The following is a 12,266-nucleotide window of genomic DNA, read 5'->3' on the forward strand; positions in this document are numbered from 1 at the left end:
GTAAGTTAAGTGCTGCTGCGTATCGGGGCTTAAGCAGCCCCAAGTGATTTAACTGGGCAGGAGCCTCTCCTGCTTAGTTATATTACTTTGAATATCGGTGGGTAGTGCTAGTCGTCTGGTATCATCTCTAACATGGTGAAGAATTTGTGCACAGGAGAGAACCGGTGCTGTTTTGCTAGGAGTTTTTGTGGTCTAAGTACTTATTCATTACTGGTTTGGGTAAATGACAGCTCTGTTTGCAGTGGTAAGCTTACTTAAACCCACAGTGACCCTATGTAACAAAACGGACCTATTTAACCCTTTACTGTCCAATGTTCCCATAATAAGCCAAATGGGAACATTGGACACTAAAGGGTTAACATGTAACCTTAAAAAAATTAAAAAAGGAGGAGAGAGCCGCATTGAGAGCCTGCTATGAATGGGAAAGCGCGGGGTACAAATGTAACAAAAAAAATCTGATCTTAATATTTCAAATGTATTTCCCTAAATGCATTTTGGCTTGGCAACAGCACAGTTGAATGATTAGCATTTGTGGCTTGCGTTATGAACACGATAAACATACTTATCTGTTATTTATTCATCTTGCAGCATTTCAGATGTACCATGAAAAACACCTTTTCACAGTGCAGCACCAGAAACTTAGCGTGGGATGCCCTGTTCTGGACAGTTTCTTACGAGGTGGAATTCCTCTTGTGGGAATTACAGAACTGGCCGGCGAGAGCTCTGCTGGGAAGACCCAGATATGCCTGCAGCTGTGCCTTTCTGTTCAATATCCAGGCACACATGGTGGACTGGAAGCAGGTGAATGTGGCACACCTTTCAGTTCTCTTCTCTTTGTAAATAATATGTTTTTGTGTCATCATATGGAGGACTGGACATATCCCAGGTCACCGTAGCACCTAGGAATCACATCCTGGCATCCAAGATTGCTTCAGGGAGAGTGGGGCTTTGTGGTGAGCATGGTGCTGCAGGGAAAGCAGGTGGGGGGGTAGCCACTGCACTGCCTAGGAGACTGCACCGGTTTAGGGGGAGATGTCAGTAGGAAGAGAAAAGAGGTGTGAGTGGAGGTGAAATCTGTGGAAATAGTGGTAGGTGAGCAGGAATGAGAAAGAAATAGATAAAGAGGTTGGTGTGGATTGGGAAGGGAGAATGCTGAGGAGATAGCCTTCTCATTCTCTCATCTACACCTAAGAGGTAAGAAGAGCAGTGGCGTACCAAGGGGGTGGGGGCGGTCCGCCCCGGGTGCACGCCGCTGGGGGGGTGCCGCGCGCCTGTCGGCTCTTCGTTTTCATGCTCCCTTTGCCCCGGAACGGGTTACTTCCTGTTCCGGGGCAGAGGGAGCATGAAAACGAAGAGCCAGCAGGCGCGCGGCACCCGGGGGGGGGGGGGGGGGTTCTTTCGCCGGGGGATCAGATGTTCTTTCGCCAGGGAGGGGGGCGTCGCGCTCTTCTGGGGGGGTGTCAGCCCCCCTAGGAACGCCACTGAAGAAGAGAGAAAGGTACAGGTGTAGGGCTTGCAGAGAGAAGGTTGCAAAGATGATGATTGTAGTAGAAGAGCTCAAAGGCATGAGGGTAAGAGAGAACGAGGCTAGAGAAAGGAATTGAAGGAATATAGATACAAGAACAAAGAGGATGGTTTTGTTTTGAGGAGAAGACAGAGATAATAGGACATAACAAAAAGGATGAAAATAAGGAGTTTGAGCTTGAGATAGAAAAGACAGCAAAACAATTAAAGAAAAGTGAATAAAAATTAGAAAAAACCCACTACAGAATGAATGAGAAAAAAAACACTAGACACAGAAATATTAAAATAGATTTTAATACTACTACTACTAAACATTTCTAGAGCACTACTAGGGTTATGCAGCGCTGTACAAATTAAGAAAGGAGGACGGTCCCTGCTCAAAGGAGCTTACAATCTAAAGGACGAAATGTCAAGTTGGTGCAGTCTAGATTTCTTGAATAGAGGTATAGTGGTTAGGTGCTGAAGGCGACATTGAAGAGGTGGGCTTTGAGCAATGATTTGAAGATGGGCAGGGAGGGGGCCTGGCGTATGGGCTCAGAGAGTTTGTTCCAAGCATGGGGTGAGGCGAGGCAGAAAGGGCAGAGCCTGGAGTTGGCGGCGGTGGAGAAGGGTACTTACTCACTCTTACTTTAAAAATTTGCTGGGCAATGTAGCAGAAATGTAAAAATATTCCCTGGCAGCACCTAAGCATTTTTTGTTAATATTGTATCTTTGGTCCTTCCCAGTGCGGCTGCTGTTCTGCTCCTTCTGATGGTTGCATATTTTGGAGGAGGCTCCTAGATCTGGGCAAGGCACGATTGTATGAGAAATTGCTGCCAGTGACAATTATCCACAGACCTTCCAGGGCATAAGAAGAACTTGAAATAGTCCACATTACATACCTAGTTAGGAGGTTAATAAAATCGCTCACCAGTACTACATTGACTTGTAATATAAGACACAACTTAAAACAGCAGCTAAAAGCCTGGGTGCTCCCTTTGAAAGAAATAACACACCTTATGTGAACAGTACAGGGAGAGCTGGAAAAATGATTTTTTGTTCTGTACTGAAGACAGAGTATTTGTTCTTGAAGGTAATGTAATTGAGTGAAATCTACCTTCTTTATTATCCACTAGTAAGAAATGCCCGTTTCGGAAAAAAATGAAACGGGCGCTAGCAAGGTAATTTCCCGCCCACCATCCTCCCTCCTTTCCGAGTTCCACACCCCCCTCTCCCTCCCTCCGTCACTTGGTTGCGAGTTTTATGATTAAAGTTCGCAGCGCTGTCCCCGCTGCTGTCACTGAATGTGTGGAACTCGTGCGTTCTGCGTTCCCTGCCCTCTACATCATCACATTTTGACGCAAGGGCGGAGGTACACTGACTGCAGGCCCGTCCCGCCCTCTGTGTCATTGCGTTTTGACGCGAGGGTTGAACTACACTGGCTGCAGGCCAAACCGGATATCTCGGGCACCTCAAGTTTTCGGCTTGAGGCTTCATTGGAACGTTGGAGGTGCCTTTTATATATATAGATTATTTATCCACCATCACATGATTATTAATGGTTATATATGTAGAAATGAGGGGAAGGGAAACCAAGATATTGAGACACAGTGGAGAATGCAATGGCTCCTTTAGTCACTCAGTATCAAGGACTATATTTATCCTAAACGTGTCTGCTGAATAAAAGAAATGAGATTCAATGCTACTTTTCCATATTGCTTTTAGGAGCTGTCTATATCTGTACAGAAGATGTTTTCCCCAATAAGCGCTTGCAGCAACTGATTGGACATCAACATAAACTCCGGGAAGATCTTCCACTTGATGTCATCAAGAAAATAAAATTCGGAGACAATATTTTTATTGAGCATGCAGCAGATATAGTAAGTAGCAGAGCAATATTTAATGACAAATGCAATTGTTCTAATTAGTTTAGTAGAACTGCATATGCCTTTGACTTGATTTATTGGCTCGATTTTCTTCTGTCTCTTTCTTCCTCTAAGAAACCTTGAGTGTGGTTGCTGTGTTAATTCACCTAACATGTAGAAATTAAGGCCAACAAAAAAAATCGTAGTTTGTCTGTATTTTACTTCATATGTTTTCAAATAGTAACATATGATGGCAGAAAAAAGACCTGCACGGTCCATCCAGTCTGCCCAACAAGAAAATAACTTATGAGAACTGAAAAAGACTAGAAGCGGTCCAGAGGAAGGCAACAAAAATGGTATGGGGTTTGTGCCAAAAAAAGTATGAGAAGAGACTGGAAGACCTGAATATGTATACTCTAGAGGAAAGAAGGGACAGGGGAGATACGATACAGATGTTTAAATACTTGAAAGGTATTAATACAGAAACAAATCTTTCCAGATAAGGGGAAAGGGTAACATTAGAGGACATGAATTCAGGTTGCAGGGCGGTAGTCTTTGGAGTAATGTCAGGAAATTGTATTTCACAGAGAGGGTGGTCAAAGTCTGGAATGCCCTCCCGAGGGAGATGGTAGAGACAAAAATGATCTCTAATGAGAAAATGGATGGCATAAAAAAAACTAAATTTAAATGACTGCATGTGTGTGGATGTGTCGAGTGATGCTTAGATGGTGACTCCGGCTGTGATGAACTAGGGCCGGAGCCAGGCAGACTTGTATTGTCTGTGTCCCGTATATGACAATCTCGTTTAGGATGGGCTGGAAAGGGCTTCGACAGCAACTTCAATGGCTGGGCAGACTTTTACAGTCTGTGTCCCGCAAATGATATGACAAGTAGGCTAGAGTGGGCTTCAACAGCAACTCCACTAGTTGGAACGTAAGGACAGGGTTGGGCAGACTTCTACTGTTTATGTCCCAGAAATGCCAAAGAAAGACCATTATCGAGTATTTTACATCACAGTCATTGTTGGTTTAATCATGTCGTGATTAGGAAGATACAGCCTCCAAAACTGAGCACAATACTCCAGGTGGGGCCTCTCCAACAAGTTGTACAGGGACATCAACACCTCCTTTCTTCTACTGGTTACATCTCTCTAGAAGCAACCTAGCATCTTTCTGGCTTGTCACACTGTTTTATTACTTTAAGATCCTCGGATATCATCACCCCAAGGTCCTTCTCCTTGTCTGTTGATCTCAGCTTCTCAGCTCCTAGGACATATGGCACCCTTGAATTTGTACTTCCCAAATGCATCATTCTGCACGACTTTGCATTAAATTTTAACTCGTCTACCTCTGGATGTGGTTTGAGTGGACCTTAGAACACACCGTCTTTAACTCGTAGTGACTTTTCTCATGTCACTGCTTAGACACACAGTGTCATTTATGTATGTAAATCAGCTTTTTGCAGGTGTAAATGGCATCTAGCCTTTAAAATGACCTCCTTAGTTGATAGATTGATTGATGGTTGATTTAAACATGTTCCTATTTCATCAGTGGCTTATGAGGAAGAAAAGACCATAATTGTCATGCCAAAGCCACAAGTCAGGGAGAGAAGAAAATAAGAGAATTACCAAGCAAAATTACTTGAAGAAAAAGGTATTAAGCCACAAGTTATTTTGAATACATTAGCAATTCTTAGCTGGTTATAGTTTCAGCTGCAGATTTCACCATAGCGTTGTCATTCTAGAGATGTGTTACGAGCTATCACAGTCTGCCTTTGAAAGCATCCTCAGTTTTGAGCTGTTGCATAATGTCACACTTTCTTGCAGGACACTCTGAACGACTGTATCACCAAACGTGTTCCCATCCTGCTTTTGCGAGGCTCAGTGCGGCTTATCATCATTGACTCTATTGCTGCGTTGTTCCGAGGTGAATTTGCAGCCAAAGACTCAGCTATCAGAGCTAAATATCTACAGACATTTGGTGCAAAACTTCAGAATTTAAGTAGCAGATTCCAAACTCCTGTACTGTGCATTAATCAGGTATAATTAATGATTTCATATCCTGCAGATTATTTATGGGTCTTTTTCTAGAAATATTGAAATGTGTATCTAAAAATTATAAGGCGAATGAAATAATTCCCCTATAAAGAAAGGCTAAACAGTTTAGGGCTCTTCAGCATGGAGAAGAGACAGCTGAGAGGTCCATAAGATTGTGAGTGGAGTGGAACAGGTAAATAGGGAGCAGTTCACACTAGAGAATGACACGGGGACCCGTGGTAACCGTGGGGATGGGGCCGGGGACAGAATCCGTGAGGACATGGACAGTCTTTGTCCCCGTGTCACTTTCTACTTTGAAACCTGTTAATGAAGTGGACTGTTATTTATGTTCGTTTGATGCAGATGATAATATTTTTGTTTTTTGGAAAAACAAGAAACATGCTGGCCACAGCTAGCAAAATTTGCATGGGGGATCCTGATCCTGCTACCAGCACGTCTTCTAAGAAGACATCTTCTATTGCTGGAAGGACTGTGGAAGACAGGAGAGCTAGACTGAATTCTGAGATTGTTGATGACTTCTTATTCATCCACAGATTAAAAAATCATAACAGTGCTTTATAGGGCATATTTCTCCCCTCTAGGGCATACAGAATGGGTTGTATTTTGAACCCCTAGACATTTTAACAGGGTAGATTAGGATTCCTTGGGGTAGTAGAAGTCAGATATTGTTAGGGCTGGAAGGGTAGAGGGTGGTGGTGGTGGTGGTGGTGGTGGGAGGGTTTATTATAGTTGTTCATTGTTATTATTGTTTTCTATTTGTAATTTATACACAACAGTTGCCCAGCATATTGTTCCTTTTTATACTTTAATAAAAAGATTTAAATATAAAATCATAAGTGTTCGAGGCTTCTGAAAACAGAGCCGGCCGGGACAGGACCTGCGGGGACGGGATGGGGCCTGTGCAGACAGGGTGGGGATGGAGACAGAACCCACGGGGACAGGAACAAATTTTATCCCCGTGTCATTCACGAGTTCACACATTTTCCGGGGGAAATTGTGCACCGCTGTGGAATGCAGAATTTACCCAATATTCTGTGCAGGGAACAGGAGGCAGAAATGATGGTTCTCCTTTATCATTTTCCCCCCTCCCATCCTATACCAATGACTGTGCAGCAAGAGGAGGTAGCAACAGTCTGCATATTGGTCCGCTTCCTCCTTCTATACGATCCTGGGCCCAGCTGCTTATTTGACCTGCATGGGCTCTCTACAGCTGCTTTCAGAAACTTAGTGCCCCTTTGATCTGACCTGGTATAATACATTTTATGTATTCATATTCAATGTAAGGCTTAATGGCGTGAGGGCCATTTGGTGTGTGTTCTTCAGTTAGCATAAGCCACATTACTGAATAGAGCTTAAGAAATAATAGTTGGAACATTAGGGTAATCGCAGTAAAGTGGAAAGAGAAATTAGTTCAGTTTATTCAAATTGATATACTGCTTAGCTAGTAGGATCTCAGTAGTGTACAATTTAAAATACACAGATGAAAAAGAAAAAAAACTACATAATTAAATAGGAAAGATGATAAATTCATTATAACACACCTCTACATCCATACAAAAAATTACAAAAAAAACTCAGACTACCAAGATTTCTTTTTGCTAATAAAATATTCAGCATCTTGGAATGAAGATAGACTAGTGGGTGTCAGGGGGATTGGGGAGGTTAGCACTATTATTATGTTTGTGTTTCTGGAGTGTTACTTGGTGATGTTTATTCATAGTTTGTATACTGATTTTGATGTTCAATAACAGTGTGAAAAAAATGAAGATACATTAAAACTAAATCCCAAACTGCAACCTTCCATATAACAATAAAGAACTTTTGCTTTCACAGCCTCCCATATATGTCTAGGATCTCTCAACTTGTCTTTCCTGGACGTGTGTATACTGCAATTTTATCCAATTCAGCTCTGTATCATCTAATCTTCTAGGTGACTGATGCAGTGGGCGACACGGATGCTAAACAAAGTAACTTTGGGTAAGTTCTTTTTGCAAATTTAAAGAAGTTCAAAAGATGATTAAAAATGAAAAGATTAAGGTCTGGTGTGCTAATGTATAATAATCACCTGTTATTGTGCATTAATTCAGTGTTTAATACATGCATTAATAATAGCCAGTGATAAAATGTAAATGAGGCATGCATTAACACAGGCCTTACAGTGCATATGTTAATTGCACCTGGCTGAATTGTATTTAAGGCTTTTGGGTTAATGGGCCTATAGAAGCGTGAGTGAGGGTTTGGATGTGGAACCTTGACAGCCAGCCACTCAAGGGCTAAAAGTAATTAAAAAAACAAAACAAAACACTTTAATGCAAAATATGCTAAAGCCTATCACTTCACAGGTACAGTAAATTAGAATTAAAGACTCTTAGGATTCAGGTGCAGTCTTCACACAGGCCTGTTGCTGACAAACCCCAAAGTCACAATGCACATAGCCTAGCTGTTGTGTTACACAATTTCTGGCCTTCCTCCAGCTAAGCCTCAGAATGGAACTCATGAGGTTCGAAGATAAAGCTTTGTCTACCTTAAGTAGGTTTCTTTTAGCTTAGTGGAGGCATATGCTATAGGACTATTTCTCTTTTTCCTGGGCCTCTGACTTGACTGTGCTCAGGAGTTTTGTCTGGCTGCCTAAACCACTCCCTCCCTGCTATGCCTTCCCTTCTCTGTACTAGCTTCTTAATGTGGCTCTGTGAGGGAGTATTTTTAAGGGAAAGTGACAGCTTCCTATATACTCCACTATCTATCCTCTCCCCTCAGCTCAATCATATTCTGTTGAGTGCTTGCATTAACGGGGCCCACCTTCTGAGTGAGGAAGTCTAGCATTTTTATGCTCCCAGGCAGTCCAGTGTCATACATCAAATTGAAAGGGCTATAGTATCAGGAACCATTGCATGATTTGACTATTGTATTCCTTATGATGGGGAAACCACTTGAGGGGGCTCATGGTCTGTTATCAGCGTAAAGAGACACCCCAGCAAATAATATTGTAACGCTTCCGGTGCACACTGGACAGCTTAATTACAGCATAGCGATTACGCCGAAACACGGACCATGTCAGGTCCCTTAATATTTTCCATAACATCTCCATTGGTGGACTCGTCCCTTGTTCAGCCTCTACATTTTCCTGTTTGGTCTTTCTGACGTAGCGGTTTTCCCTGTTTGTGTTGTGACTCTTGGCCACTGTGGATACTGTACAATATGTAGGGAAATAGGATGTCCCGATTCTTCCCATCCTCAGCGACAGGTATTATTAGGAAAAGAATGGAAAACAAAAATGAGAACGTTACAATGCCTTTGTATCGCTCCATGGTGCAACTGCACCTCAAATATGTGCAATTCTGGTTACTGCATCTCAAAAAAGATATAGTGGAATTAGGAAAGGTACAGAGAAGTGTGACGAAAACGATAAAGGGGATGGGACGACTTCCCTATGAGGAGAGAGGCTAAAGCGGCTAGGGGAGCTTGGAGAAAAGATAGCTGAAGGGAGCTATGATAGAGGTCTATAAAATTCACGGGTAGACGTGATTTGCTTGTTTACTCTTTCCAAAAATACTAGGACTAGGGGGCACACAATGAAGCAAGAAAGTAGTAAATTTAAAACGAATTGGAGGAAATATTTCTTCACTCAATGTATAATTAAACTCTGGATTTCTTGGCAGAGAATGTAGTAAAAGCAATTAGTTTAGCGGGGTTTAAAAAAGGTTTGGATAGCTTCTTAAAAGAAAAGTCCAAGGCCATTATTAAAATGGACTTGGGGAAAATGCACTTCTTATTTCTAAGATAAGCAGCATAAATTGTATATTGTACTGTTTTGGGATCTTGCCAGGTACTTGTGACCTGGATTGGCCACTATGGACCAAACAAGAAAAAGAGGCTGAACATGGGACGAATCCACCACTGGAGATGTTATAGAGAAACACTTTATTGATGTAAATATTAAGGGACTCGACACGGTCCGTGTTTTGGCATATCATCTACATCAAGGGTCACATGGCTAATTCATCCAAAGGAGCAGAACCCACAGAGTTTATCAATGGCAGTTTATTTGTGCATAACTTCCTATCAGTCCTGACTGTATAACAGACCTCCAGTTTGACAATTGCTAAATATGATTTAAGCTCCTTTGGATGAATTATCCATGTGACCCTTGATGTAGGCGATTACGCCGAAACACGGACCTATGTCGGGTCCCTTAATATTTACATCAATGAAGTGTTTCTCCATAACATCTCCAGTGGTGGACTCGTCCCTTGTTCAGCCTCTACATTTTCCTGTTTGGTCTTTCTGACGTAGAGGTTTTCCCTGTTTGTGTTGTGACTCTTGCCCATTGTGGAAACAGGATGCTGGGCTTGATGGACCTTCAGTCTCTCCCCGTATGGCAATACTTATGTACATGTGTTGCGTTCAGTTCTGGTCACCACCTATCAAAAAGATATAGCAGAATTAGAAAAGGTTCAAAGGACAGCAGCGAAAATGATAAAGGGGATGGAATGCCTCTCATATGAGGAAAGGCTAAACAGGTTAGGGCTCTTCACTCAGGATTTTGTAGACTTCAATCATATCTCCCCATATATGTCTCTTTTCTAAGCTGGTGCTGAACGAGTAGAAGTGAATCAATTTTTACTTGTTCCAAAGTACAAAGACTAGGGGTCACTCAAGGAAATTACTTGGAAATACTTTTAAACTCAACAAATAGTTAAGCTTAGTACATCCTCCAGCAAGAGTTCCTAACAGTGGTTAGTGTATCTGGGTTTTAAAAAAAGGTTTGGACAAGTTCCTGGAGGAAAAGTCCATAGTCTGCTAGTGAGACAGACATGGGGAAGCTACTGCTACTCTTTGGGATTCTGGAATGTTGTTACTATTTGGGTGTCTGCCAGGTACTAGTGACCTGGATTGGCCACTGTTGGAAGCAGGATACTGGGCTAGATGGACCATTGGTCTGACCGAGTATGGCTATTCTTATGTTCTTATGGATATGTTAATGTTGTTCCGATTTTGAAACAGTTACATTGACTGCCGGTGATATATAGTGTGCAGTTTAAGGGATTATCCTTGAGCCCCCTGGTATTTTATCCACAGCTTGTCAGTCTACTTGCTAAGGATGAAGTTGAGATCTGAGACAGCAATGTGATTATCTTTAGAAAGAGTCATTATGCAGATCTTAGATCGGCTGCATTTTCTGTCCCAGTACTGTGGGATGCTTTGCCAGGGTTTCTGCGTCTATGTAAGAATACAGTGCATTTTAAGAGGTGGTTAAAAATGTATCCATTTGTTCATGCATTTTTTAATGTCTGACTATCATAGGACTGTGTTCAGTCATAATTTTATAATTATAATATGTATGTTATGTTTGTAACCCAACTAGGCTATAGGTGGGCTAAAAAATTTTAAAAAATAAATAAAATGAGGTCCTGAGAGGGCTACAGCAGTTCTACTTGGAACACATGTTCATCTTCCCCGTCTCAGCTCTATTGCTTTGTTTTCTTGATCAGCATCCCTCTTACCAAGCCAGCTAGATCTCCTTTTTATTGCTTCAATTTAGACACTATCAATTTGAGTAAATGGATGGTCTGAGTTCAGGCCATGACATGCCACATTCCTCTGTAGAGCCAGCTGGAAATATTTCCATGGATAAACCTTTTCCTAATAAGACCTGATTTACTTGTACTGTGGAATTTATAGTAGTCAAAATGATGATCTTCCTGGATATGGAGAAGAGGACATCCAGTTTCTCAATTCAAGTGAATCTAAACACTAGCTCAGACAACTTTCTGCATGTTTTGTGTGTCCAAGTTTGTTATAATTTGTTCTAGAAAACCTGATAAAATTCTTTCAACAAAGTCTGAGTCACTGCCTACATGTTTTTTTGTTATTATTAGTTTATTGGATAAGAAGGTATCTCCAGCTTTGGGAATAACCTGGTCCAATCAGCTGCTGATGAGACTGATGGTGGCTCGAACACACTACACTGAAGCAGAACCAGAAGAATGTCCTGCTGATGCACCACCACAGTACAGAAATGTTTTGCGGATTATGGAAGTCATTTTTGCTCCTCATCTTCCTCAGTCTCTTTGCTACTATATGATAAATCTGGAAGGCGTAAGGGGAAGAAAGGAAAAAGAATAGCTACTGATTTCTGATGAATGCTCAAGAGTGATCTAAAGCAAACAGCTGGAAAAGAATCACTATAAAACAAGTAGCTGGTATTACAACGAAAGATCCTATTTTGTATAGTGACCTTTGTTAGTCTGTATAGTCTGCACTGAGGGTTCCCCTAGGTATAATAATTGTTAATCCTTCAACTGCGCGCACGCACACAGAAAGGATTATGTCTAATTGTTATAGATTTCTACTAAATATACAGAGCCAATTCAAGTTATTTGTGAAGCTACTCTATAAATCTTGGAATCCAAATGATCCTGGTTATTATTTTTTCTCTGAAGAGATTGGAAACCCATTTTCCAATCTAGAAAAGCTTAACAAAGATCAATATTCCTCTATCAAAGTTGGAACTAGTACATTTTTAAAAAACTGTTCTGGAGTATTGGAGCTGCTATTTTGATCTACTACTGCAGTTAGTACACTAAATGAATATAATTGGCATCTTAACATTAAGTGCACCTTAGTAAAAGGACTTCTTAATGATTAGCATTCATAAAATGTTGCCACAAGGCTGTAAATGTGCCTTGAAATCTCATTACTTTGACTCATTGGCTCTAGAAAGGGTGCCAGGATATCTTCCAAATGGAATATTTGCTCTTCCAAAGCATAAAGTGACTTGGTTCATTCACGATTTCCATCACCTACAGTAACTAGACCTTGATCACAAAGGGTTAAAATAT

General features: G+C 41.4%; 1 protein-coding gene across 1 annotated transcript in view; it reads left to right on the top strand.

Annotated features, from left to right (window-relative positions):
- LOC115477100 (DNA repair protein XRCC3-like) overlaps window positions 1-12,051 on the top strand; it is a 12,191-nt gene extending 140 nt beyond the window's left edge. Inside the window, exons 2-6 of the mRNA XM_030213716.1 lie at window positions 589-801; window positions 3,229-3,383; window positions 5,194-5,406; window positions 7,355-7,401; window positions 11,304-12,051. Of these exons, the coding sequence (XP_030069576.1) occupies window positions 589-801; window positions 3,229-3,383; window positions 5,194-5,406; window positions 7,355-7,401; window positions 11,304-11,550 (875 nt within the window). The 3' untranslated portion in view covers window positions 11,551-12,051. The remainder of the gene's footprint in view (window positions 1-588; window positions 802-3,228; window positions 3,384-5,193; window positions 5,407-7,354; window positions 7,402-11,303) is intronic.
- Window positions 12,052-12,266: the final 215 nt, after the last annotated feature.

This window comes from Microcaecilia unicolor, chromosome 9 (genome assembly GCF_901765095.1).
Source record: "Microcaecilia unicolor chromosome 9, aMicUni1.1, whole genome shotgun sequence".
NCBI classification, from domain to species: Eukaryota; Metazoa; Chordata; class Amphibia; order Gymnophiona; family Siphonopidae; genus Microcaecilia; species Microcaecilia unicolor.